Raw genomic sequence first — 26892 nt, 5'->3', positions numbered from 1 at the left:
CTGCCGGCCTCCCTGAGGGACCCGCACACACAAAGACCGGGCGGCAGGAGTGAGCTTGGACAGAAAGGTGAGATGGCCAAGGCACAGGGGCCAGGCCACGCCGCGCTGCAGGCTTCCCGAAAAGACCAGGGATCTTACTTCAGGGTAGTGAGGTCGGAGGCAGAGAGACGGATGGATCCGCGCTGCTGGCTGTGACGACGGAGAGGCCACGGGCCAAGGATGCGGCGCCTCTGGAAGCTGGCAAAGTGGGGAGATGGGGCTCCCTGGGGCCCCGGCCCTGCCCATGCCTGGGTGTTAGGACTTATGGCTCCAGGACTGTCAGGGAATCAGCGTGTGGCGATCCGTCACAGTGGCCCTGGGAGGCTCTCGCGGTTCAGGAAGTTCTATGCCTGCCCCGGACTGGGGACAGCTGGGCACCCGGTGGAGACACGGGGGTGGTTCCGGTCTGCAGTGTGGATATCCCTGAGCTGATGGCACCCGACAGGTGGCACTGGGAGAGTTTGGAGCCGGACGCATCCTGTGACTTGTGGCCCGGGATCGCCCTCCTCAGTCCTTGCACCACAAGTCTCTCTGGGGACAGGAAAGAATTCAGGAGGGGCCCTCAGGCTTGCAAAGAGCCCCAGCTCAAGGTCAGGATGGGCTCGGGGCTGTGTGGAGGCCCTACTGTGGGGCAGGTAGCATTTCACCCTCGCGCCACTGTCCCAGTCCACTGTGTGGACGGACACGTCTTCTGTACCCATTCATTTGTGGATGGGCCCTTGGGCAGGCACCCTGGACACCGTTCTCGCTCCTGAGGTCCCGAGGTCAGTGGCCACTCAGGGACTCTCTGGGCCTGGGGTCGGGGAGACGCAAGTTCTCCACCAGGCTGGATGTCTTTCCAGCTGGCGCCCCCTGGCAAGGTGCTACCCTGTGCCGGTTTCCCTTCCGGGAGCTGGGCTCTTCCAGGAGGGCAGGACTGACTGCAGAGCAGAGTGTATGCACGTGGACACAGCAGGGTGTGGGCGGGAGAGACAGAAGCCCCATGTTGCAGGAGTGTGGAGCGGAGGGGCTCCGGGCCCAGGCTCCAGCTGCAACACGGGCACGGAAGACCCAGCAGGGGATCCGGGCAGCTGCCTCCCTGCTACCCCAGGCAGGGCAGACCGTCTGCTGCCCGTAGATGCAGGGCAGGGCTGGCCGGGCACCGGGGCTGGCAGGGGCCTTATCATGCAGGGCCCCAGTCCCCAGTCCCCTTGGGAGCCGGCCAGGGCGCCCCCTACCTGAGCTCCCGGCACAGACCCCCACGCCTGAGACTTGGGCTTTCTCCGGTCCCGGCAGCAGGGGACCTGGGGGCTCTGAGGCAGTCACAGGGACTCCTCTCGGCAGGTGCTCAGCCCTCAGGAAGGCTTCACCAGACTGGCTCTTTCACCAAAAGTGGGAGGAGCTTCTGAGGCCTGGGGGGACTCCGCCCTCCCTGGGAAAGGCCACAGGGGTCCTCGGATTCCCCAGCAACGCCCCCCCCCCCCCCCCCCCCCCCCCCCGTCCCGTCTCCAGCCCGTGATAAGGCAACAAACACAAGAGCCAGCGCTGAAGGCCCAGGCGGGGGGCCCACCCTCCCTGGACACAAAGGCCCTAGGTATTCAGAATTAAACCAAGGCTGCAAACCACACTCACCGAGATGGCTTTATTCAACGGTTGCCCACCGACAGGGTGCCTCCCGGGCCCCCGCACTCAGGCCCGCACAGGGGCCAGCCCCGGACGTAGCTCCCTCTCAGTGGCCGTGGCCCCCCGGGAAGGGCAGGATGGCTTGTGGCCTCGCGGAGGGGCCTTCCCCTCACCCACCCCCACCCTGGCCGGCATCGGCACCACAGCCCATGCGGGGCACCCCGTGGGTGGGTCTCGAGGGTTTGTGCTTTGACTGGGCTTGAGAGATGCTGCCGGTCTGACATCCTCGGAGGCGCAGGTGGCTCCCACCTCCCCCACCCCCTGCATCAGCCAGGGTGACAGCCGCACGGGGCAGCGACCCGGGGCCTTCCCAACAGTCTCAGGCTGTGGGGCAGGGCCGGGCAGGGCCAGGGTGGCTCCCCTCACCCAAGGCACTCAGGGTTGGAGGGGACGGGGATTAAGGACCACAATTCTGACGCCCTGTGTCCAGGGCTCCCCGGAGGCTGCTGCTCGGGGCACCGGGCGCTCAGGGATGCTGGGCGGGAAAACACGCCCCAGGATGGGAACTCGGGAGAGCTTTGGCCCTGAGAGCCGGGAGTCACTGTCCCTGCTGCACGGGGGAGGGAGGAGACAGGGAGGCAGTTGGCCGTGAGCAGTTTCTTTCTGCGGTGGCTGAGCCTCCGGCAGGGCAGGTGTCCACAGTTCACGTCCACGTGCGGCCAACACAAGGCTCGAGCCGTTACGCGGACGTCCCGCCTCATCCGTGTCCCGGGTTTACTGAAGGAAAATGTCTGGGTGGCCCCACTGCCTCCAGATGAACTCCGGGCCATCATGGCTGGGGAGCCATCCCGCACCCCTTTCCGGAAAGGCCGGTGTGCTGGCCCTGGACCATCATCCCTCGTGCAGGGATCGGGGACCAAGACCGTTCCAAAAAACGTTTCTCTGGCCCCTCGAGCACCCTCGCAGGCCGCCTGGGGGCAGCTGTCCTGTGTGAGGCAGCTGTGGGGACGAGGCCGGCCCCGAGTCCACCGTGGAATGACAGCGACGGCTCCAAGCGGGGGCCTCCCGCGGGCAGGGCCCGGGAGCGGCTGGCACTTCGGGTCTCACGTCCTCTGGAGAGGAGCAAGCGCGGCAGCCCGCCGGGCAGGGGCGGTCCTCCAGCCGTGCCCCCGGGGACCCCGGGGAGGGGACACGCCTGGGAAGACCTAGGAGGGGCCCCCTTCCTCCCGGGCCGGGCCCGGCCACAGAGCCCGGTCCAAGCGTGGAGACGGCGGGTCGGCAGGCGGCTCCCCACGGGCAGGGCCTCCGCAAGGACAGGGAGAGGGCGCCATCGGCGCCCTGGCGGGGAGCTGCCCTCCGGGGACGCCGGCACGGCCGCCGCCCTGCGTGGGGCACGTCCCTCACCCCTGCGGGCCCTGCCCGCACGCGAGCTGTGGACCGGGACCCGCCTGGCCAGCGACCTGCTCTACACGTGCTCCGTTTCCTGGTCCTGGTCGGGCTCCTCCTCGTCGTCCTCATCGTCCTCGTCCTCGTCCTCGTCGGCGCCCGTCTTGTCCAGCGGGGCCTCGCCGTCCCGGGCCAGCTCCTCCACGTGCGCCAACATGTCGGCCATCAGCGCCTCCTCCAGCCGCTTGCGCACCTGCTGTACCAGCTCTTCCTGCTTCCTGGGGACACAGGGGCTGCGCTGGCTGCGGCACGTCCCCGCCTCCGGGAAGACGGCGCGAGGCCAGGAGGAGAGCGCGGGCAGGCGTACGTGGGCAGGTCACCTCCGGGGCCCTCTGTCCCGCATCCTGGCGGCGACCTTCGCAGAGCGAGCCGCCCTCCGGCTCAGCTTCCGTGTCCTACGGTCCATCTCCGCCTGGGCGACCCCGGGGCTGGGGGCTCAAGTCCCCAGACGCGTCCCCCCGCCCCTCCCCCCGCCCCCATCTGCCTCTGCCCCTCCCAGCAGGCCCCGCCAATGGGTCACCGCCTGTCTGCTTCCCCCTGGGGTCCGGCGCACGGGCGCACGGAGTCCCCGAACCGTCGCTTGAGTGGGGTTTGCAAAGAAAAAGCAGACAACGGTGTCGGGTCACCGCACCCGGCCAGAGTGTCACTCGCCCCGTGGCTGATGGGAGTTTTGCAGGTGCACAGTTCTAGGTGGAGAACGGCGTTCTCGGTCTTTCGGCTTCTGCTACCACAGCCTAGAAAGCCGTCAGCCCAGACTGTGAGAAGGCCCGCCTCCCCTCCCTCGCCCGAATGTGACCCGGCACGCGTCCGTCCCCGGGCCTGGCAGACGCTGGCCCCGGCCCATGCCGCACCACGCTGCCGGCCGCTCGTCCCCTCTCCAGACACGACCGAGTCCACTGCCTGACCCTCCCTCGGGACTGAGCTTCTCCCAGGTCTAGAAGTTCTGCTCAGCCGTAAACACCCATCCAGCCTTTCCGGACGGTCGCGTTCCTCCCTTCTAACTCCAACTCCCTGGCAGCGCACTCCTCTGCGGGGCCGCGGGCTATTCCCCAGCGTCACCCCGCGGGGCCTGGGGCTCGGCTCGGTCCTGCGGCAGGGCGCCCGCCCACAGGCCGCTCCGCCGCGGTTCCGGCCCCTTCTCTGTGTGGGGCCCACAGAGAGCCCCTACCTGCTCTGACCTCGGCTGTGTGTTCACACCTCGGTTCGAGAGGACACACGTTCCACGCTGCCGGCTCAAACATCTCGCCGGGACGCCTGCCCAGATGGTTCCAGCAGACGGATGCCTCCCGCCACGAGCCCGCCTGCACCTGGACACCAGCTCGGCTGGGAAACCCTCCCGAGGCGCCCCAGCCCCCGGTCCAGCCAACATCCCAGGCCCCGGGACGTGTCTGGGGCTCACGGCACTCTCTGCGCCCCACCCCCCCCCACCCCGGCAGGCACCCCGAAGGCCTCACGTGCCCGAGACGGGCAGGCCACACTGTGAGCGTGTCCACCCGGGGGAAGAGCCACTTTCTCTTCCCAAGAACATTCCCAAACGGCAAGGATGCTTCCCGTTCCTTCCGCAGGCCGCCTCTGGTCTGCCCTCGATTGAAGACTCGCGGAAAAGCTCCCGTGGGTGCTTTCCACACCCGCGCCCTCGCGGTGACCACATCCACTTCGACCCCCAAAGAGCGCCGGCGGAACAGCGGGGCCGTGGGGAGACCAGAGCTCTCACACATGGGGGCCACGCCGGCCACAGGCAGGAACCGGACGGGGGCGCGCACAGGCCGGTACCTGATGTCCTCGTCGGTCACCATGAAGGCCTTGCAGAGAGGCTGGGCCGTGTTCAGCCACACCCCGGGGTTCTTCTCCACGGCGGCCGAGAGCTGCCCAGTGATGGGCATGGTGCTGGTGTGCAGGGCGCTGGCGATGGCCGATAGCAGGGTCTCGTCCGTGCAGCCGGGTCCCACGCCTACCAGGGGGCAGGAGGGCGCTCAGCACCGGGCACCCGAGGCCGCTCTCCCTCAGCCTCTGGTTTCGCTCCCGAGTCTCCCATCACAGGCACATGATCCCTCTCGTGACAGCAGCAGAGGCTGTGACTCGTGGTTACGACGTGCTTGTGTTTTGACGACGCGCGAGCAAAATCACACACATCCGGGCCTCTTAGGGACCGCCCCGCAGGACAACCCTCGTCCCACCCCTCCACCCCCCCACCCTGCCCAGCCCCACCCCTCTCTTGGGATTACCCTGCAGGCCTTTGGGGAGGTCCATGGTTTTCACAAGCTCCTCGGCGATGTCGAAGGCGTTCAGGCCACTCAGCTTCTTCTCCCAGAAGAGCTGCCACCGGACAAACAGACGTGAGGCCGGCGGACGGCCAGCTGTGCCCCCACAACAGGCAGCTGTGACCCGGGGGAGAGCTGGGGCGCATCCTCGTGGAGGGTGGCAGTCCCGGCGTGACCTCTGACCCCCACACCTGCCAGAGTGCCTCGCTTGGGAACGAGGGTGCTGCTGGCCTCTGCCTGGTCCTCCCGGGGCCGGAGAAGCCCCAACCCGGGAAGCAAGACTTGCCGTCGGCATTGGCAGTCTATGGTTCCCAAAAGATGGCCCAACCCCAGCGGGGCAATGCCCCTCTCACACTGACGTTCAGAAGTGCAACGTCCACCCAGAGCTGAGCTGTGAGGCCCATCAGAGGCCCTGGGCGCAGGGGGATGGACCCGGTCAACCCACCAAGACCGGGCACCATCGACAGGCAGGGGACGGACCCAGCAGCCCCTGAAGGTGTGTGGAGCTTGCGCCCACAGACGGCACCGGGGACTCTGGGGACAGTGCACTGAGAGGCGTGCTCCAAAGCAGGAGGCAGAGGACAGGTCTCTGAGTGGTTACTTAGTTGGCTACAATCCAAATGCCACCGAGGGCGGTGAAGACGGGGGGCCCCGTGAGCGGCTCCCACAGCCTCCTGCTCCCGCCCAGGCTGCACGTCAGCTACGTACGGGTGTTTGTAAACACGCACAAAAGCACAGGTGATCATGGTTTTTAGAAAGCAGGTTATAAGGCGGCACGTGTGCCCCCACAGGACGCAAGCTAGGCTGCCACAGGGTGGCCCGGGAAGTGTGGGGGCAGGAGGCCGGGCCCGTGGGCTCACCTGTCGAGGCTGCTCCACGGCCTTCTGGGGGTCACTCTTCACTTTGTTGCTGGGGTGGTTGGTGATCTTGGTCACCGGCTGCTTGAAAATGGAAGCCGTCTGCCTGACGGGGAGGGCTGTGTTGAGGTCGGGCTTGCCCTGCAGAGACACACAAGCTGACACCGCAGCCCCGGGGGCCTCAGCGAGGGCTCGTCCGGGGGCCTCGGGGAGCAGAGCCCGTGTCTCTCGGTCACCAGCATACCCCGTGGCGTCCACAGATCTGGCCCAGACCCTGCCTACCGGCCGTGCACCTGTCCTGTCCGTGGGGCGTGGCCCAGAGGGCACCCTGGCTGGCACTGTCCTGTAGCCAGGACCGCAGCTCATTCGCCCCCCCCCCCCCGCCCCCGCCCCGACCAGGCATCTATCGGAGACTGGAGGACACACAGTGTCACCGGGCGCCGGCCGAACATGTGCTGCTTTCTGGTCCCGCTGCTGGGCGACAGACTGTGACAGACATGCCAGAGATAGCCAGGGGCAGCGGGCCCGTGGCCTCTCCCAGGGACAGAGTGCAGACGACACCTTCCCTTCTTTCTCCTTTTCCGTGGCTTCCAAATTTCCCTCAACAGATAGGACTTTAGCGCGATTCAGGACGAGTGGAAACCGCTCTCTCCCCACCAAAAGCGTTGATTTCTTTAACGTCGTTTCTTAAATTAGGCTCTTCAGTAAACCCTAAGCCCAACGGGGGGCTCAGACTCATGACCCTGAGACCTGGACTCCCACGCTCCACCGACTGAGCCAGCCAGGTGCCCCCAACAGTGGCTCTGAATGGCGAGCCCGAGGCCGGGCGCTCACCTTGACCTGGCTGGAGGAGTCGTAGCGGACCCTCTGCCGGCTCCGGCTCGCCTTGTTCAGCAGCAGCTTGCCTGTCCGGAAGTCAAAGGTGCTCAGGTCCATGGAGCCGCCCAGGTAGCGGGCCAGCTGCGGCTTGCTCCGGAACTTCTTCCCACTGGGGCTGCGGGCAGAGAGGGGGTCAGCGGCGGGCAGGCGCGCTGGGCCGACCCCTGCCCCCAGCGCCGCCTCTCGGCCAGGGCCCCCGGCAGACGCCGGCACCGCGGGAGGAACGCACCGACGGGACAAGGCCGGGGCCCAGCCCTGGGAGCCCGGCTGCCGTTCCAGAACTCCCGGAAGCAGAATTAGGCCATGTTCTGGAGAAAAGAACCCGGGATAGCGGGTGCTCTAACAGTCTCCTTCTTGTGGGTACCACATCGGGGACTGGGGTGTCCTGGGGGTGGGACCCGTCAGGAAACCAGAAGACCAGGTGCCACGAAGCCCCGGCCGTGAAGCTCTGCGCCCTTGCTCACTTTGTGGACGGACCGGGGGCCACCTGCCTGTCTGGGAAGCTACGGACACGGAGCACAGGGCTGCAGTGCCAAGGAGCTACAAAGGACCCACATGGGGCCCGGAGGCGTTAGGGACGACAGCTGGGATCGCCGACTGGCGTGGCCACTGTGGACAAGTCAGGCGGCTCCTCCAACGACCGGACGGCAGCCCCACGCTCAACATCTACCTCAGGCCGGGCAAATACACGTCCACCCAAAACCGCCACCCGGAGGTGTTCGGAGCAGCGGGGTTCGTAGCAGGCATGAAGGGAAAATAGCCCAACTCTCCGTCGATGAACAGACATCATGTGTCCAGTGTGCACAGTAACGTCCCTCGGCCGCCGGCAGGAGCGAGGCGCCCACACCCGGTGCCCCGAACGCACGACGCTCAGGGAGGGAACCAGACACAAGAGGCCACGCGGGATGTGAGCCCGCGTGCGTGAAGCGTCCAGAACGGGCTCATCCACGGGCGGGAAGGGGGCTCGTGAGGGCCAGGGCTCCTCTTGGGGGCAATGGAACCTTTTAAAGTTGGCCGTGGTGATGGCCGCATGACTGTGATATACCACAATCTATCGGCTTGCACACTTTAAGCAGGTAAGCTGTGCGGTCTGCGGCTCGCCTCTCCCTCAGGCTGCCAGAAGCAGCACTCGTGTGGTACCCAGCAGGCCTGGTGCCTTTCCAAGCACGTCATTGCTGCCAATGCGATGAGCAGTCACTCTCCGTTACGGCTCATCAGTCTGAGATCGGTGACGGTTTATTTTGTTCATCTCCCCTGAAGAGGCTCTGGGATGAGCCCCTAATTCAAGCAACTGCCTGTCTGCTCCCCGCCCCCGCCACTCTGCTAGGGACAATGGAGGGTCGTGGGACCTGGTACGGCCAGAAGGAAGCCCCTCCTACGACGCCAGGACCCCCGCGTGTGGCCAGCTGCGCTCTGGGAACCCCCGCCAGGAGCTCCGCACAGGCAGGGCTGAGGCTGCAGACCGTGCTGTTCCCCTGGGCCTGGCCACGTGTGCCAGGCCCAGGCGCCCAGCACGGAGAGCTCCTGGCGGCCCGGGGTCCCAAGGCTGCTGGGGACTCTCCGGGAAGGTTTTCTTTTCTAGGACGCTGTGCTGGTGGATGCGACCAGAGCCTATGGTGCCCAGGGCCGTGGGAAGGAACCTGGGTCAAATACAGCCGCACAGAGGGAGGAGGGGACCCCGCGAAACACTCGCCAGCATCTCTGGGCCTCCAGTCACCTGTGCTTGCTACACAAGAACAGGAACTAGACACAGGGCACAGAGAAGTGGCTGCTTAGAAGTGGCGCCATTGGGCACTGGTGGCTGGGGGGTCTGGGGCTCTCTTGGACAATGCTCTAAAACCGACTGTGCAGGTCGCCGTACCCGTGTGTGAAAACTATTCAGCCGCGCATTTTAAATGGGTGATCTATGAGGTGTAGATCCTAATCTCAAAAAAGGTGTTTAAGAAAAAACAAAAGAACAGACAAAAAGTGTTAGTAGATCCCAGAGGCTGGGGGAGGCATGGGGGGGGGGGGGGCAAAGCTAACAGGCATAGGCCTCATTTTGGGTAATGGAATGTTCTAGAACTATGTAGTGGTGATGGCTGCACAACTTTGTGAATGTACTGAAAACCACCGAATAGGACACTTTTAAAGGATGGATCAGAGAGAATGTGGATTATGTCCCAACTTTTAACAAAGGTTCTAGATATCTGTATTAACAGAGCAAGACGTCCCTGATATTTTATTGAGAAAAACACACACACACACACCCCTAACAACCCTGGATTTAACAAAACTGCACACATAGGAATAAAAGAGCACAGACCAGGGGCTACAAGCATGGGGACGGAGTGGGGACGGAGGGCTGCGGGCTGGCCCCTGTCACGTGGCTGGCTGTGGGGACACCAGCCAGCACCGAGCCCAGAGCCTCAGGCCAGAGGAGATGGACGCAGGCCCAAAAGGCAGCCCCCCTTCTCGTCTGTAGAAAGGGCTGCTGTGAGGGTCGCCTGGACCAGAGAGTGGGCACTGACACCCGTGAGGCCCTGACAGCAAAGTACACCTGCTTACAGCCAACCTCACCCTGCTGCCCAAGGAAGTGGGGGGGGGGGGGGGGGGGAGGCGATGTGCTAAGCACCTTCTGCTCTTCCTGAGCAATGAGATCTTCTGGTGGATTCCTCTCTACTCTACACTCCTCCAAAGAATGAGCCCTGAGGACAGGGTACTAACATCCCACAAACCCTCAGTTTCCTGCCTGGGCAAAACTGTCACGCGGTGAGCTTATTTTCACGATACAGAGGAGACGCGGCTGCGGCCTGATGCTCCCGCCGCCTACCCCCCAATCTCAGCAGAGCCCGGTCTTCGAGCTACAACGATGGGAGTGGTGTGAGGTCACCCCGCCTCTCCTGTGTGACAATCTGGCAAAGCACGCACTCGCTTCCTCCACTCTCTGGACAAGGAAATCAAGACCCGCCGGTTCCTAGGGACAAGGCTTGGATCCCAATCCAGGCCTGACTCAAAGCCCTTATGTTCTGCCTTCCCTCTGCATTAAGAGAATTCGAAAAGTCCATCCGTGCTCTTGCCTGGTTGCCTGGTTGAGCGGGAGCCCCAACAGGTGAAGAGGCCACAGACACATGTTCCACAAAACATCACGGGTTCCCGATCACATCCCCCCACAAACCTCCTACCCATCGGGAGGGAAGGTGACACCCACCTGCCTGGTGGGTCATCCAGACCAATGACTTGGGGATGGCGTTGGACCCTACGCCTTCTTCCTCCCCTCAGGCCCGCCTCTGGGTTATCTGTCCGGCCCGTTTGGAGCTTTTCCCCACTGCCAGAACCCCAAGCTCAGGTCTAGGGCCTCAGAGTAAGGTCCCATTTGGCCGAGGCCCAAAGAGGCCCACACACAGGTGGGGACAGAGGCAGAGCAATGTTATTCTCAAGTTTCCGGCCATGCTGACCTCGGCTCAGCCTCCCAGGTCCTCTGCACAGGATGCCCTCTGCCTGGAGAGCTCCTCCCAGCTCCACTGTCAGTGCTCAGCTCCGTGTCACCTCTTCAGGGAGGCCCTCGCTGAGCTGCCCCAGCCTCAACCCAGCACCCCATTACTGGTCCTCACAGACCCCTGGACTTCTCAGTGTAGGCCACCACCTGTAACTACGGGAGTAACAGGGTGCCAGCTGATGCTGTCACCCAGGGGAAGAAGGTCTCACTCCCATCTGACTGAATGGCCAGGACCCAGCAGGTGCTGCAGAGGGTGTCTGTTAAATTAACAAAGGACTAGAGCTAGAGAGACCCGCTTCTTCGGCCTTTACACCTAAAAAGAAAAGCCGACACACAAGCATGCTTGGAATTAAACCAAGCAGGTGGTTCCCAAACTGAGACCTCCTCACTAACCCAGCAGGACAGAACCGCAAAGATTCAGGCTTTCTAAACAGTCAGAAAGAGAGTGACGTCGCAGACCGCAGCAGTGGACATGTCCCCAAGAGACGCTGCTTGTGGCTCCACGAGGTCAACGCTGGAAGTCACAGGGTCCCTGCTCTTTTTGGAACCCAGAACCTGAGTGGGTACTGGACGAGCTGCCATTCCTTCCCTGCTCACTTCCCTCACTCCTTCCCAAACGGGGCTGGCAAAGGCCCACGAGGGACTCAAGTGCAGGGTGGACAGCACAGCACTCCCGCCCCTCTAGGCATCACCCGGGCAGTTTCTGGGCCCTTGACCAGTGGCACGACCCCCAGCACCGGCCCGCCTTCGACACGTGGCGGGTGTCCCTCTTTACTTTGTTAGAGACCTGAACGTGCCCACCCAGGATCCTGAAGCCAGGGGGAGACAGCCATCAAAGCTGGCTCAGAAACAAAAGCATCTTCCACCAATCGGAGAGAAAAAACGAGGGAGAAGGAAAACAGCAGGTGGCCAACTGTCTGGGGCTGGGCTGCCAGCCGCCCACTAATTCTTTATTCCGCCGAGAACCTTCCTCGCCATCTCTCCCCGGCCAACGGCAGCCCCTCCTTGCAATCTGGGGGAGGGGTGCTCACGAAGTCTCGCGCCTCCTGTCTTTGAGACTGGAGGGGCCACGACTCACGGGAGCGGCGGTCTCGGAGGGGGCCCGTGGATGGCGGAGGGGCGGCCCTTTCAAACACGCGGCCCCGGGGAGGGCCCCCGCCACCCCGGGAAGGGCCCCGGCCCCCCAGAGCGTCCCCGCCTCGGGCTGCGCGCGCCCCGCCGATCCGAGGGAGAGCCCAGCCCCCACCCCCGCCTCCCAGCAGCGTCTGGCCCGCGCCGGGCGCCCCTCGCCCCGCCAGCGGGCCTGCTGCGGCCGCGGGAACAAAGGCCACCGCCCGCCCGGCGCCGACCCGCGCTCCACGCGGCCGCGGGAAGGGGGGGCACGCACGCGCACTGGACTGGGGCCGCCGCGCGCCGGCACGCACGCACGCACGCACGACGCACGCGCGGGCCCAGGCCGCAGCCCGGGTCGAGGCGCCCAGGCCGCCGCAGAGGCCGCTGGGAGGCGCCCGTTGGGGCCCTGCCCGGCCGGCACGTTCATTCACCTATAGTAAAAGACATCCCTGTGGCCGGCCGACAGCCCCGACCTTCTGGGCACTTCTTCCCTCTCCCAGCCCTGCGGGAGCGCCGGGCACTCCCACCTCTTCCGCTCCATCGCGCCCGGCTCCTCGGCCCGCCGCCGCCGCCGCCGCCGCCGCCGCCGCCGCCCGGACCCCCGCTCGCCGCCGCCGCCTCAGCTGCCTCCGCTGCCGCCGCCGCCGCCACTTGCCGCGGCTGTTCCGGCCCGCGGGCCCCCGCCCTCCGCCCCCAGCCGGGCACGCGCCGGCTTTGCCGCCCTCTCGGCCCCCTCCCCGCGCTCGCCAGCCCCCGCTCGGGGGGCCCGCTCCGCCCACCCGCCCGCGCGGGGCCCCGTGCTGCGCAGGCGCCGCGCGGGTCCCACCCCGCGGCCGCCGGCCCCGCCCCACGGCGGCGGCCCCAATCAGCGCGCGGCCAGGGGTGGGGCCGGCGGCGGCGCGCGGTCCGCCCGCCCCGCCCCGCCCCGCGCCTGCGCCCTCGGCCCCACGACCGGCCGGCTGCCGGACCGCCCCGCGCCCGCGCGCTGTCCCGTCCTGGGTTCTGCCTCACGTCCCGTGCCCCCAGGTCCCCGCTCGAATCCCGGGTTACCCGCTCCAGTGTCGGCCCTCCATCCGTCCCACCGTCCCCCTGGTCTCCCAGCCTCCGGGCACCGTCGGTGGCCGCCGCCCTCCACGCCTCAAATCGCTCCCACCGCCTTTCTAACGCCTCCGAATCGAGGAGTCAGCCCCCCTCTCCCGGCTCCACCTTTAGTACGGAGGCCTTCCGTCCCCGGGTCTGGGACCTTCCTACGGAATCTCTCGCCTCCACTTTTGACCCCTCCCCCCAAGCCCTTCCTGGCCGCGGCGAGAGACCCGGTGGATTCCCCCTCTCAGCCCCTCCTGTGGCTGGCCCAGGGCGGGTGTTGAAGGAAAGACGCTTGAACGAGTGGACAGGGCTGTGACCAGTCCCGGGGGAAGGCTGAGTCTCCCGACGGGCCTGACCTGGCGTCCGGTCCCTGTGTGAGAGAGGAGCAGGGCGGGGGGTGGGGCCTGCTCGGCCGAGGACGGCGGAGGGTCGGGGTCTTCACTGCCCTGGAGCCCTGTGATGACGCTCGGGTCGGAGCCAGGTCCTCGTCGGGCAGCCCCAGACCACCGCGTGGAGGGCAGGAGTAACTCGTTTACTTCATGTTTTGAGGTTAAGTGCAGCTTCTGACAGTTCCTTACGCCTCCTTCTGCGGTCTCACAGGTAAAAGGGCAAAGCGGTCAGGCTGGCACGCTGAGCGGTCACCGTGCAAAGCTGGTTTGGGCACTGGTTCCTGGCTGGAGAGTTCAGGCCAGGACCCAGGACGTCAGGACCCTGGCCTTTGTGGAGGGCAATACTCGTTAACTACTGCGGGTCTTTTTCTCGCTTGTACGATTTTATTTAAGAACTAGTTAAACAAAGGTATGGGTGGTTATTGCAGTCAGTGAACCCACGTGAAGGCACATAAAGGAAAAGGTATGAACGTTCTTGTGTCAGAGGCCCCTGGTACCGCTCCCAGGCCCTGGTTTCTAGTTTTGGGGTGCATATCCAGAAGTGGGATTGCTGGGTTACATTGTAATTCTAGGTTATTCTTAGAACTGTCCAACTGCTTTCCACGGCACCTGCCCCACTTCACATTCCTGCCAGTGATGCATGAAGGCTCCCTATTTTGCCACATCCTTGCTAATGTTATTTTCTGGGTTTTGATAGTACAGTATTGATGGATGTGTACCGTGGGGTCATAAGATTTGACCTTAAGAACCACCATTGAGGGGCGCTGCCCGGCTGGCTCAGTCAGTGGGGCATGTGGCTCTTGATCTCAGGGTTGAGTTAGCCCTACATTGGGTGTGGAGCCTACTTATAAACAGAACAAAAAAACCAAAACACCGCCACAATAAAGAAAGTCAAAAATGCTCCCTAGGTAGCGCCCCTCCACCCTTCTCCTCGGGCATCCAGCCTGTCAGCCCTCGCTTGCTTCTCAGGGAATTTGACCCCCTCAAGCCCAGGCTGTCTCCAGAGCATAGACACGGGGCCTGTGAACATCGTGGGGCCCAAGCCCCTGGGATTGCCCCCTGAAGGGCTGGTCCAGGGCCTTTGTGAGCAGGCACGGAATTTACAGGGAGGGTGGACATGACGGGGGTGCCAGCAGAGAGGAGAGGCTGGGAGCCCTAGGAAGGGGGACGGGCAGTGGTGCTCCCCTCCTGGCTTGCTGGAACTTTGCTCTTTGGAAACGAGCTCCCTTTCCTGGGCTGGCTGGCTGGCGCAGGCCCCGAGCAGACACCCTCTCCTGCCCATCTACACAAGGTAAGAAACAGAAACCAAACCAGCTGACATGTGAGGAGGCAGGCCTCTCCCTTCAGTACTGTGAACACTGGGGCTGGGTGACTGGGGGGCCGTCCTGGTCACCACGGAGCGTTGAACAGCATCCCTCACACCACCCAATCGATGCCAGCACGGATGTTCCCAGCCCGCAGTCCCTGAGCTGGTAGGAGGCCTGCCTGGCACTCAGCAGGGGTGTGGCATGGAAAGCTGTGCCAAAGACCTCAAGTCTGCCGTAACTACTGTAACCAGTTAAGATGAATGCAAAAACCCGTGACACACGAAATGCCAACTTGTATTTATTTATAAGTGATCTCTACAGCCAATGTGGGGCTCAGACTCATGACCCTGAGATGAAGAGTCACAAGCTCTACCAACTGAGCCAGCCGGGCATCTCCAAGATGTCAAATTTTTGTTATTTCTCCAAAACGTCAAATTTTTAGATAAAGGATTGAATAGCGCTGTGCTGAGCCATTTTGGAGCCCAAGACAAAATGAAAGAGTTGTGACTCCGCCCCCCTCAGGGCTTAAAGTGGTTGGGAAAGCATTAAAACACTGAAAAGTTGTACGGGTGCCTGGGGGGCTCAGCCGGTCAAGCGGCCGACCCGATTCCAGCTCAGGTTATGATCTTGGGGTTCGGGAGTTTGAGCCCCGCAAAGGGCTCTGTAGTGACAGCATGGGGCCAGCTTGGGATTTTCTCTCTGTCCCTCCCCTGCTTGCTCTCTAAGTCAAGTTTTAAAAAATACCAAAAAGTTGTATTTTAAAAAAATACTTATTTTTGAGAGCGAGTGAGCTTGTGCAAGCAGGGGAGGGACAGAAAGAGGGAGACGGGGGATCGCTGACAGCAGAGAGCCAGATGTGGGGCTCAAACTCATGAGCCTGAGCCAAAGCCAGACGCTTAACAGACTGAACCACCTGGGTGTCCCTGAAAAGCTGTATTAAAACTCACAGTAATTTGTTTAAATATTGTATTTATAACAGAGTCTGAGTTAGAATTCGACTTCTCTGGCTTTCATGGAAGCAAACTCAGCTAATTTTCATTAAAACCATTAAACATTACAAAACACACAAAATTGTGGGAATAGGGGCACAAGTTTCTTTCTGCTTCAGGTCATGCTCCGACTCAGCACAGGCCTGGGGCTGTGGACTATCCAGCCCCTGCGTCAGTTGGGAATTGTTAAAAAAGCAGAAGCAGAAAAACTTAGCAACTCACTTATCTCAGAGCTGTTCACTTGTGTTTAAGCGACAGACATTATTTATACGTGTGCAGTGACATTGTGACACAGGTGTTGTTATGACGGCATCGACAGGATTTAACAGACCAGTTAAGTGTTGGTACTAGGCACCCATCTCACAGCCGCAGACATTGTCTGCGGTGCTACGGGCCCCAGGAAAAGGGCCTTGGCTAAAAAAATGATGTGCAGAAGAGGGGATCACAAACACCAGTACTTGAGTTGGAACGTGCAGCGGTTCCGAACGTGTCCTCCGCCACGTCGATTCTGTGCTAAAGCTCTAGTCCCGAGTGTGGCTGCTGGAGACGGGCCCCAGGGTGTGTGATGCGGGGAAAGCAAGGTCAGAAGGGTCAGGCCCCGTCCAGATAGGGTTTGCGTCCTCAGAGACTTGCTGTCCCTCCCTCCCTGCACAGGTGCACTGAGGAAAGGCCACATGAGGACATAGCAAGTAGGCAGCTGGCAGTCTGCAACTCGGGAAGCAGGAACTTCCTAGAAACAAGCCCTGCCAGAACCTGGATCTCAACTTCCAGCCCCCAGAATGGAGAACATTTTTATCCTGTTGCTAGAGCCACCCAGTCTGGTGTTTTGTAAGGGCAGACTAACAGAACAGCTGTGTTCACAAATGTGCACGTATGTGCACACTGTTTCTAGAATTTTCCAGAACTGGGCAGGAGGGAGAGAACGGACTGTGTGCCACAGGTCCTTCTGTACCTGCTCATTTTTGTGACCTTCATGTGATGGGTTAACATGTCTGCAAGGTCTGAGAGTCTTCCCAAGTTCTCCTTGGAGTGAGGATTGGATGTGGGCTCGTGCTTCTGACAGGTGTGGACGAGGTGATGATGGAGACACTTCTGGGGAAAGGTCACTAAAGACCCATGGTGTCCACCTGCAGAGATGAAAAGTGGCCCCCAAGGCCCCTACAGGAGGGCACCCACGCGAGCAGCTCCTCCCGCCCCGGTCCAGCCTCGGATGCCTTAACTGCTTCCTCCTGAGCCATCCGGAGCCAGGACCACCCGACTAAGTTACTCCTAAATTCTTGCCCACAGAAACCCAGGGGTAATAGATGTTTGCTGTTTTACACCAAGTTGTGGGGAAATTTCTTAAGGTAGCGATAGGTACGCTTTACAGGTATTACCCATTAAGCATCTTAAGTAACCAACTTCTGCCAGCCATTGAGAAATTTCTAATTTGCAAAATTTTGGAACTGAAAGGACCCCAGGGGTCGGTCACTCAAGCCACCAGGGCTGCAGTGAAGGTTACCAAGTCGCCAGCATGACCACGTCGGGTGGGGGGCGGGTTTCAGAGCACGGTTTAATGCTGTGTGCATTCAAACATGAAAGCTGTTGTCAGAAACAGAGTCCTGAGTCACGCTGGGCTGTTCCAGGCACCACAGGACCTCACGTGGGAGGGGGCAGCACCGCAGACACCTGGAGGGGAGACGGCAGGGTGAGCCCCCGGCTCCTGCTCTTGTAGGAAAGGAGGCGCTGAGTGGTGATGAGGGACAGACACCACTGTCGGGCTCCAAAATCAAATCCGGGGGCGCCTGGGTGGCTCAGTCGGTTAAGCGGCCGACTTCAGTTCAGGTCACGATCTCACGGTCCGTGAGTTCGAGCCCCGCGTCGGGCTCTGGGCTGACGGCTCAGAGCCTGGAGCCTGTTTCGGATTCTGTGTCTCCCTCTCTCTGACCCTCCCCCGTTCATGCTTTGTCTCTTTCTGTCTCAAAAATAAATAAACGTTAAAAAAAAAAAAAAAAAAAAAAAGAACAAAATCAAATCCGGTGATGCCGCTTGGCTGCCGCAGGCCCAGGGCCCTTCTGGAAGATGGGGACGTAGGAGGCGCTGCAGCCTGTCATGCGGACTGCAGACTGGCACACAGGCAGGCCAGCAGCTGTGGGTCAGCTCCCCCCTGCCCCGCTTGTAAAATGGGGTATCCCTCCATCACGCCCGGGGCTGGGCCGACCGGGGCGGCATGGTGTGGGATGCGCAGTCAGCCCCCGGGCTGGCCGTGCGGGGGGCACTGCCCCTTCCCCAGTCCCACGCCCAGGGGTGCTGGTTGGCAGTTCTGCGTTGGCGGGCAGGAGGTGCATGCAGGGCCCAGCCCAGAGCTCCACCCTCGGGCAGGATTCAGGATTCTCCAGGGCCAAGGGTGCAGGTGAGCCTCCCGGACCTGCCACCCCAGCTCTGGGGGTATGGAGAAGCAGCCCCACGGAAGCCCCCTCTGCCACGCGGGAACCGCAGGGTTCACCTGCTGACGGCTGCCAAAACTCACCACAGGGATCCGAGGAGGGTCAGTCTCACTAATCGTCCTTCTTAAACTTGCCGTTGATGTAGGGCACCCAGTCCAGAATGAGCCGCCAGTCTGTGGCCCACACCAGCCCCACGGTGCCCACGGCGCCCCACATGCCTGCTGTGGGAATCCTGCCAGAGGACAGCGGGGGTCAGGTCCTGCCCGGGAATCTCCCTCCCAGCTGTATTTCTGGGTCTCTCCCCGTCCCCAGCTGCCACTGATTCAGCGCCCACCACCCCCCAGGCCCTGCCCGGTGTGTGCAGACCCTCTGACAGCTCCACGGGGTGGGCACACAGCAGAAGAGCCTGAGTGGCCTTCACTCCCATCTGCTTTTACCCTGGGATCTTCTTAAGGTTTTTTTTTTTTGGGGGGGGGGGGATTTGCTTAAAAAAACTTAAAACCCCAAGCTCATAACCACCCGTCACAATAGCTAATGTCTGCATGCAGGCACCAACTATGAGGTTTACAGTTGACTCATGATGGCCATAGGACTGAAGTGAGTATCAGGGTCTTGGTCTTACAGACGCGGAGCACACAGCACAGGAAGAGCAGGTCACTACCCCAAGGATACTCGGCCACATGGTGCAGATCCAGGGCACCGAGCTGAGTCTAGCTCTGACCCACCATGCCCACTCCTAACTATGTCCTGTGATTTGTGGGAGTCCACAGTGGCTCCCACAGTCCCTCCTGATGTTCATGCCTGGTGTACCTCCCCCCTCAGCGCCTGGGCAGGACCCAGTGTCTGGTCTGTAATGAGCGAGGCTCTCAGGGGTGACCTTATGAACACAAGCTTCCAGCACAGGCGCTCTGGCTTGCTCCTGCTCTCTTTGGGGAACCCAGCGGCCACCTGAGCTGCCCTACAGAGGAGCCCACATGGCAGAGAACTGAAGGCGCCCCTCCAGCAATCACACACTCGAGCCTGGGAAGACCCCCGAGCAGAGTCTTTGGACGAGACTGCAGCCTCCTGAGACTGTGTGGTGGCTCCAGCCCAGGGGTGCCCGCATCCTTGACCCACACAGACTGGGACAGGATACATGCTGGTAGTTTGAAGCTGCCCGCTCCGCAGAGCCACTAGCTATGTAGCTATTCCAGGTCCGTCCTCACCTGGCCGGATCGTGGTCAGCCGCGCGCCTGGGACGGTGGGGATGAGGGCTGGAAGGCCCCCCACCTCGCCAGTGACGACCCCGAGTGCGGCCCACGCCCCCCACCTGGCGCCTCGGCGGGCTCACGGGTTATTGCTGATGTGGGCACAGGCTCTGGGCTCAACTTTTCCTGCCGCCGCCCCACGGCCGGGAGGGTTAGTGATGTCCCAGGAGCCTTCCCTCTAGGGAGGGTGTGCGCCACCCGCCCCGTGTCCCTGGTGTGCCCGCGGGCGCCCGACCCGGGGGTGCTGCAGAGACCCGGCGGCCGTGTGCGCCCAGGCGGAGGTCAGGAGCCTGCCGCTCCGCCGCTCTGCGCCTGTCCCATCTGGGACCCGGCTCCAGAAGGGGTCCCGGTTGGAGACGACGGGGCCCGGGGGCACATGCTCACCAGTTTCTGGCCAGCTCGCGGTAGCGCGGGCCCAGGAACCTGCTCAGCATCGCGGCGCGGTGCGCAGCTCAGGGTGACCCCGGCTGCCTCCCCGTCGTCCTGCGCAAGCGCGGCCGCCGCAGCGCGCAGGCGCACCGGAAGGCCCCGCCCCGGGTGAGTCGAAGGCGCTACGCCCGGTGCCCCCGGTTGCTGCGCGCGCGGACCCGGAAGACATTTGCAGCCACTTCCGGGGAGAGTCGGAAGTCGTTACGGAAGCGGCAGAGAGTGGGCAGGGCCGGGAGGAGGGTGCGGTCTCCGCGCCCGCGGTCGGAGTGGCCCCCAGCAGCGCAGCCGCTGGCAACATTTGGCTGGTGATTCTGTGTCTTTGCTGCCAGCCAGAACTTCGTTCCCAATTAAGGAGACGGGCCCCGCGGGGAAGGGGACTTGCCCGGGGTCGCACAGAGGGAAGGGTGCCGCTTGAAGCCACGCCTGGAACGGTCGGCGGGACGTAGGCCACATGGCCGCGCCTCCGCAGCCACAGTGCGCGCACCGGAGCTGCCTGCCGTTCGGAGGCCGGTGGGCAGCTTCTCGCACGTCGACCTCGCCCTGGCGGCGGAGGGCGGCCCGGCTCCTGGAGCCGCAAGCGTCCGTTCTGTTCGCGGACGGCCCGCCGGGACCGGTGGGTCCCCCGGGCCCGCCTGGGCTCGCCCGCTCCAGTCACTGCCTCTGCGGCCCCGGCACCGAATGCAGGAGGTAAGGACCGGAGCCCCGCCTTGCCCCGCTCCGGGCGGCCGCTCCCCGGTTTCCTGCAAGACGGCAGTTCCCATGGGGGCTGCAGGTCCCGACCCGGCCCTGGCTGCAGACTGCGGGTGGGTCCCGGCAATGACGTGTAGAGACCACGGTCGGGGCTCCGCAGGTGCTCGTTGTTCCTGGATTGGACGTCGTTTCTCGTCTTTACAGTTGCTCTGGGGTTTTGAGCTTGGGATCGCAGGGGATCTGTCGGTTGGTGGAAACTTAAACCGGATATAGAGGCCGTCACGCAGGTTGTTGAGAGAGACACAGAATAACGCTGCCTGAAAAAGTGAGTAGAGATGGGCATAGGGGCCTGAGGGCTGCAGGTCCTGGGTCCAGCAGTTCCTGAAGCCTTGCCTCATTGCTCCTTCTGCCTAATGCACTTCAGCTCATAAGGCAGAATGTTTTTCTTTCAAGTGATACAAACCAAAAACCAGTGTAAGAGAAAAGAAGGAAGTTTTATGGCATGTTGGATGGCTTCAGGCACGGCTAGATCCAGGAGTCTGGCACTATCATTACGGATCTCTCTTTCTCCATGTCTCAGCTCTTCTGAGAGCTGTCCCTGCTCTTTGGTGAGCTCTCTCTGAGCAGTGGCGTGTGGAAACTCTGGGTTAACGTTCCAGCAGCCCTTGAAGGAAGACAGGTCTTCTTCCCCAGTCATTGCAGGAAACGTTCTGAGGCCTGTTGTCTTTGGCCTGCTGTGGAAATGGAGCCGAGGCAGACACTCCTCAGAGGATGTGAGCGGAAGCTGGGGCGGGGAGGACCCCCAAAAGGGAATAGCCAGGATTCTGAGAGCCCAAGAGGTGGTAGATAAGCAAAAAGTCCTCTCCTTTCTCACATCCTGCTGGTCCTCTGCCGGGGCCTCCAGGACTCCCTGTGGTAGTTCTGTCTGGCCCTTGGGGGAAACGGGACTCCTTTTCTCGTTTTTATTGCTGTGGCATTCATACAGTTAACCGTTTTATTTTTATTATTATTATTATTATTATTATTATTATTTTTTAATGTTTATTTTTGAGAGAGACAGAGACAGAATGCGAGTGGGTCAGGGGCAGAGAGAGGGAGACAGGGAATCTGAAACAGGCTCCGGGCTCTGAGCTGTCAGCACAGAGCCCGACACGGGGCTCGAACCCACGAACCATGAGATCATGACCTGAGCCTAAGTCGGAGGCTCAACCGACTGAGCCACCCAGGCGCCCCACATACAGTTAACCATTTTAAACTGAATTATTTTGGTGGCATTGAGTGCGTTGACAAAGTTGGGCAACCACTCCCTCTGTCTAGTTGCAGACAGATTTCATCGCGTCCAGAAGAAGCTCCGTTCCGTCCCCATCAGCTGCCACCCCCGCCCCCCCCAGCCCCCGGCCGCCACGAGCCCCCTTCCTGTCCGTGGATGAGCACGTTGTGGATATTTCACATAAACTGAGTTTCACCCCGTGTGGTGTCTCGTGTCTGGTTCCCTCCCTGAGTGTCGTGTGTTCGGGGCTCTGTCCGCGGGGCAGCGGGGGTGGGTGCCTCACTCCTGCTGTGGCCGAGGGACGTGTCCTCATGTGTGTGGTGGACGCGTGTATCTGTTTCCCCGTTGATGGATTTTTTTTTTCATTTAAAAATCTTTACCGCTTAATGAGATATACTTGACCTACAAAAACGCACGTCCTGAAAACATACAACGTGATATTGGACCTGTGCGTGCGCACGGAAGCACCGTGGCGGTCAAGGTGCCCTCGAGCCTTCCTCCCGCCCTTCTGGACCCTCTCCCACCCCTCCCAGCCCCAGCAACCACCCTTCTGTCAGTTCACCTGCATCTTCTAGACTTTTCTATGCAGTATGTTCTCCTTGGTGCCTGCCTTCCCCCGTGCGACACGGTGACTTCCGAGTGCGCCAGCTTACCGTGTCTGTCACTGGCACGTTCCTTCTACCCCTGGTCGTGTTCCGTGGAAGGGTGGACCTGTGTTCACCCACTCACCTGGTCAAGGGCATTTGGGTTGCTCCCGGTTTGGGCAGTTCCAGATGCGGCTGATGAACAGTCACGTCCGGGCCGGGAGGCACGGGTAGGCGTAACTGATGTGCAACATGACCTTAGCACCGGGGCCACGACAGCGGATTTTTCCGAAGCAGTCACACCTGTTGAGGCTCCTGCCAGAGACGTGTGAGTTCCTGCTGGATGTGGGTATTTTGCTGCTTTAAAAAGGACACCCACGCTGTTTGCCGTGGTCACACTGGGTGGCTCGAGACGACAGACAGGGTTTCCGGGGTGGTGTCACGGGGCTGCCTCCGTCCGCCTCTTCCAGCCCCTGGGGGCTCCAGGTGCCCCTGGCTCGCAGCTTCTCTTCTCTCTTACGAGGATGCTTGTCACTGGTGGAGGCCCATCCTGCCCCAAGATCCTTAATTACATCTGCAACAGCCCTTTTTCCAAACAAGGCCACGATCTCAGGCTCCGGGGTTGGACGTGGGCATCTCTTAAAGAGCTGTTGGCGTCACACCGTGGCGTGGGGTGGTCTCCGAGGACAACTAGCGGGGAGGGGCTGTCCCTGTCTTGGTCTGGCACGTGCTGTTCTGCCCTGGCCGGGGTGGGGGAGGGGGCAGCAGGACTGCTGGGGGTTCTGGTCAGGCCCGGGCCGAGTGCGGCCTCCCAAGAGCCGGGAAGGCCTGGGGCTGTCTGGGGCCGGGGCGAAGGCACACGACAAGAGCACAGTGACCTGCACGCCGCGACTGTTCTCGGGACACCACTGCCGCTGCTAGGTCGTGGCACATCCGTGGCACTGAGTCTCCTGTGGCTGCTCCCTGCCTCTGCAGTTCCTTCCAGCGGGTCAGGCAGTGCTCCTCCCAGAATGCCCACGAGATGGTCCTGGGGTAGGGGAGTGATGTCCATGGAACTGGCCCTGGGGTGGGGGGGTGACGCCCACGAAGCTGGTCCTGGGGTGGGGGGGGGGTGCCTCACGGAACACTTCATTGTTTTTAATGTTTATTTTTGAGAGAGAGAAGAGACAGAGACACAGAGCATGAGCAGGAGGAGGGGCAGAGAGAGAGGGAGACACAGAATCCGAAGCAGTTCCAGGCTCCGAGCTGTCAGCACAGAGCCCGACGCGGGGCTCAAACTCACGAACCGTGAGATCATGACCTGAGCCACTCAGACGCCCCCTTTATCATCTGTTTTTAAACACCTTTTTTGTACAATTCATACACCGTCCAACTTACACAATGTGCATAATCCAGTGGGCTTTGGTATATTACATTATTTTAAAAATTAATAGGCAGTATCTCAGGGAGTGGCTTTTGCCCCGGTGAGCCAGGCCCAGGCCCAGACCCCCAGGAGCCCTTGTTACAAGTGCAGGTTTCCCACCTGACCTGAGCTTTGGTTCCGGAACCATCATGCTGAGCACCTTTCCTGTCATTCTGTGGCTTTCCTTGTAAGAGGGGAATTTGGACGCAGACATGTGCGGAGAGAGAGAAGCCACTAGAAGATGGAGGGAGTGATGTGGCCACAAGCTGAGGGCCACCTGGACCACCAGAGGCTGGACGAGAGGGAGGGCAGGCAGCCCCTCAGCACCTTGTCCTGGGACTTCGCTTCCAGAACGAGAATAAATTCTTCAAGGTTTAGGCCACATCCGCGTGTGTGTGTGTGTGTGTGTGTGTGTGTGTGTGTCTGTCACGGCTGCCCCCGGAGGCTCGCACGCCCAGGGCCGCAGCCTCTGTCCCCAGACCCCCAGCGTGGCCACCTGCCATGGGACCCTCCCCTGTTGGTCTGTAAGCGCAGCAGCTGAGAGCCTTGGGGGCAGCCAGTGTTGTCATAAAATGTCATTTATTGCTACAGTGCTGTTATGTACAGGACAGCTCTCCAGGTCAACTTCAGGGAGGATTGCTTAAAAACATCCCAAGGTATCCAGCCAGCCGTGGTGACATCTAGATAAAATCATTTTTCTTAAAGAGCTTTTTTGTTGTTGTTGTTGAAAACCAGTTACCTTGAGGCACTCAGCACACTTCCCCAGAATCGTGGGTCTCCCCTCCCCCAAGGCTGCTTACACGGAATACAAAGTCAGGTAGTGGGGGGGTGGGGCAGAGGCTCCTGGAACCCCCGCCTGTGACACCAGAAGCGGAGTAGGAGGGGGACTGAGGCAGGTTCCCCGAAAGACACACGAGACCCGCACAGGCTGGGGGTGTCAGCACGGAGAGTCCCTCCCGAGCCCACGGCTCCTCACTGACCCCTGGCCAGTCTCCATCAGTCTTGGGTGGGGAACCACCCAGCGGGAGGCCCCAGGCAACCTCAGGATGGGAGGTAGCTCTGGAGGTCCTGCCTGGTGCTTCCCTTGCGGGCGCCCAGCTCCTTAGCCTCGGGGAGTCCCAGGGCTCCGGGAGTGCGTCAGGCTGGTGTGCTGCGGTGAACCCTGGGGTCCATACGACCCGTGTGGCTGATCTGCGCCCAGAGACCAGACGGAGGGGCCAATGGTCCTGGCTTCCCTGGGGCTGCAGCGACTCCAAGGACAAGGGCTTTCACTATAAGCCCCGGACGGTCCTGGGCAAGCTGGGAGGAGCTGGTCTGCTGGGTGACACATGAGACCAGAGTGGGGACTCAGGGAAACCTGGGACCTGGGCCTGGGATAGGGCCACCAAGGGCCGAAGGGGCCCCACCCTCCTGGTCTTATAGGTGAGCAGGTACAAAGCCTGAGTGCTTTCTGGGGTCTGGGGACAGTCACCTGGTGGGTGAGGACTTCTGTGCCGGCCCTGAGTGGTATGCAGGCCAGGTCCCCAGGTCAAAGGAACCGAGGACCGAGTCTCAGGAGGCCCTTGTAGCACCGGGCTCAGCGGTATGGTCCCTGTGCCCAGAACACTGGTCCCAACAAAATCTAAGTCGGGGAGGCCTGCAGACCGGGAGAGCAGCTTGTGGGGTCCCGGGGAGGGACACGGGGGCCAGCAGGCCATGGGGAAGCGCCTGGGGACCAAGCTGCTTTCAGGGGCTCCTAGGCAGTCCTCATGGGAGGATCACTGCCTCCCTGCAGACACCATCCCCCTTCCAGAGGGAGGGGAGAGGCCCGCCCACCACTTCACAGTCTCACCAAACCAAGGGAACCACCTAGACTCTTAAACACCATCTGGGAGAGCAGCAGCTGGGAGACACTTTGTGCCCGACAGCTCCCGGGGTTTGGGGGGGGGGGGGGGACCTCAGGTTTACAGTGGTCTTTTCAATACACTTTTAATAATCTGTTGATCGTGAAATGCAACGCTCAGCTCTAGAATCAGCAGCAGAAATAGCAAGAGACATGACTTTTATACAAAAAATTTGTTGCTTACAAAACATATGCAAAAAAGCTTAAAAAAAAAAAGATCAAAGGCATCCTTGTTGCTAATTTCCTAATACATTAAAAAAAAAAAATCTCCTAACTAACGTCCTTTGTTTTCCTTAAGACAAGGGTTAGGCGTAGGCACGTTCGCCGGCTCGTCCAGAACCGGCCGGTCTGTGCAGCTTCCGCGTCCGGCGAGCGGCAGGTTCGGACTCCCCTGCGTTTTAGACTTAAGGCATTTTTTGTCTCTTCTGACAAAGTGTATATCTTGCTCACTTTCTGGTTTTCTTTACAAATAAAAAACAAAACAAAACTGCCCCTTTGGGCCGGGCCTGGGCTGCAGTTTCAGGATCCGTCAGGTAAGTCCCCAGGTGTCAAGGCCGTGAGACCCGGGGGTGGGGGGCTCAAGGCCGGGGAGGGGCGCCCCCACCCCTGCCCCCTCCCCCCCGGGGCGGTGCCGGCTCAATGCCGACCACAGGCGCGCACGGGGCGTGGGCCGGTCACTCGTCCCGCTCTGTCCCGCACTCTGTCCCGCGCGGCGCCCCTCTCACATGTGCCCGCCGGGGTTGTGGGGCTCACTCAGGCCCGGGTGGGCCGCCGAAAGCACCATCTGGGGGTCTCCGACCACGCCCGACACCTTCTCCTCTTCTCTGCGCTTCAAGCAGGCCGCTTTGGGGTTCAGGTTACGCTCTGGGGGAGGGAGAACAACGTGGGAGCGCGTCCCCTCCCGAGAGAGCGAGAGCGAGCGAGCGAGCGAGCGAGCGCTGGAGGAGGGGGCGGGGGGCGGGGCGGGGCGGGGGCGGGGCCGCCCGGCCGGGAGCCTACCTCGCACCTGCTGCTCCAGGCCCAGAATGACCTGCACGGCCTGCTGCAGGATGAGCAGCTTGGTCTGCGCCTTGTCCGACTTGAGGTGCATCTGGCACATGCGCCCCAGCTCCCGGAAGGCCTCGTTAATGTCGCGCACGCGCACCCGCTCCCGCGCGTTATTGGCCATGCGCCTCTCCCGGTCCCTCAGGTCTTTCTCCTCCAGGGACAGCACCTCCTCCGTACTGCTGGGTCACAGCACCGGGGCCTCTGTTAGTTAACGTGCGGGGCGTGCAGGCAGGCACCTGCTGATGTGTGTGCGCGTGCGTGCTTGTGTGTGTATGTGAGCACGTGCGTGCTCACGCCCACAGGAACGTGCTCATTTGTGTGCACAGGGCACACACTCCTGGAGCAGAGACCCTGGGCGTGTGCCTGTCTCTGTGCCCACCCTTGGGGCCGGCTGTCGGCAAGGCTGTGTGTGCGTGTGTGTGTGTGTGGTTCCTTGCAAAGGAGACCCACGTGTGACTGTTCCCAGAGA

General features: G+C 61.9%; 3 protein-coding genes and 1 long non-coding RNA gene across 24 annotated transcripts in view; 1 reads left to right on the top strand and 3 right to left on the bottom strand.

Moving 5' to 3' along the window:
• Positions 1–1641: 1641 nt before the first annotated feature.
• Positions 1642–12398, bottom strand: MBD3 (methyl-CpG binding domain protein 3). 4 transcript variants are annotated; one of them, XM_058728527.1, is made up of 6 exons: positions 12203–12398; positions 7040–7199; positions 6209–6346; positions 5313–5403; positions 4861–5038; positions 1642–3305 (listed from the first exon to the last, which is right to left on the bottom strand). In XM_058728527.1, the coding sequence occupies exons 1-6, from the start codon at positions 12214–12216 to the stop codon at positions 3107–3109; spliced, it is 780 nt and encodes a 259-aa protein (XP_058584510.1). In that variant the 5' UTR covers positions 12217–12398; the 3' UTR covers positions 1642–3106. The 4 variants fall into 4 exon arrangements, with proteins under 4 accessions (XP_058584510.1, XP_058584508.1, XP_058584509.1 ...); XM_058728525.1 differs by having other exon boundaries at positions 12107–12251; XM_058728526.1 differs by lacking the exon at positions 12203–12398 and adding an exon at positions 7755–8075.
• Positions 12399–16979: 4581 nt separating this feature from the next.
• On the bottom strand, positions 16980–19640 carry LOC131510881 (cytochrome b-c1 complex subunit 10). Of its 3 annotated transcripts, none has more exons than XR_009261220.1 (4): positions 19504–19640; positions 17952–18104; positions 17466–17497; positions 16980–17224 (listed from the first exon to the last, which is right to left on the bottom strand). XR_009261220.1 is itself a non-coding variant. In XM_058728538.1 (3 exons), the coding sequence occupies exons 1-2, from the start codon at positions 19551–19553 to the stop codon at positions 17984–17986; spliced, it is 171 nt and encodes a 56-aa protein (XP_058584521.1). In that variant the 5' UTR covers positions 19554–19640; the 3' UTR covers positions 16980–17114; positions 17956–17983. The 3 variants fall into 3 exon arrangements, 1 of the variants encoding a protein (XP_058584521.1); XR_009261221.1 differs by having other exon boundaries at positions 17466–17500; positions 17956–18104; XM_058728538.1 differs by lacking the exon at positions 17466–17497 and having other exon boundaries at positions 16980–17114; positions 17956–18104.
• A 5-nt stretch (positions 19641–19645) lies between these two features.
• Positions 19646–21895, top strand: LOC131510884 (uncharacterized). The gene is made up of 2 exons (XR_009261223.1): positions 19646–20235; positions 20443–21895. It is a non-coding gene; the product is annotated as an uncharacterized LOC131510884 (long non-coding RNA).
• Positions 21896–25446: 3551 nt separating this feature from the next.
• TCF3 (transcription factor 3) overlaps positions 25447–26892 on the bottom strand; it is a 32279-nt gene continuing 30833 nt past the window's right edge. For 2 of the 16 annotated variants that reach the window (XM_058728496.1, XM_058728494.1), the window contains exon 19: positions 25447–26240. In XM_058728496.1, coding sequence (XP_058584479.1) covers positions 26098–26240 — 143 coding nt within the window. In that variant the 3' untranslated portion in view covers positions 25447–26097. Of the gene's footprint in view, positions 26241–26375; positions 26603–26892 lie in introns of those variants that run through there. The other 14 variants (XM_058728497.1, XM_058728498.1, XM_058728504.1 and 11 more) reach the window with 14 other exon arrangements.

Source organism: Neofelis nebulosa, chromosome 4 (assembly GCF_028018385.1).
Source record: "Neofelis nebulosa isolate mNeoNeb1 chromosome 4, mNeoNeb1.pri, whole genome shotgun sequence".
Classification (NCBI taxonomy): Eukaryota; Metazoa; Chordata; class Mammalia; order Carnivora; family Felidae; genus Neofelis; species Neofelis nebulosa.
This window is presented reverse-complemented; position numbering and strand designations above follow the sequence as displayed.

Bases quoted from the DNA above. Each gene is read 5' to 3' on its own strand.
- MBD3 (XM_058728525.1), bottom strand. From the start codon at position 12,216: ATGGAGCGGAAGAGGTGGGAGTGCCCGGCGCTCCCGCAGGGCTGGGAG. The intron at 6,347-7,039 runs GTGAGCGCCCGG...GTGTCTCTGCAG, and splicing joins ACTCCTCCAGCCAGGTCAAG to GGCAAGCCCGACCTCAACAC. The intron at 3,306-4,860 runs GTACCGGCCTGT...CTGTGTCCCCAG, and splicing joins GTGACCGACGAGGACATCAG to GAAGCAGGAAGAGCTGGTAC.
- LOC131510881 (XM_058728538.1), bottom strand. From the start codon at position 19,553: ATGCTGAGCAGGTTCCTGGGCCCGCGCTACCGCGAGCTGGCCAGAAAC. The intron at 18,105-19,503 runs GTGAGCATGTGC...GTCCTCTGGCAG, and splicing joins CGCGAGCTGGCCAGAAACTG to GATTCCCACAGCAGGCATGT.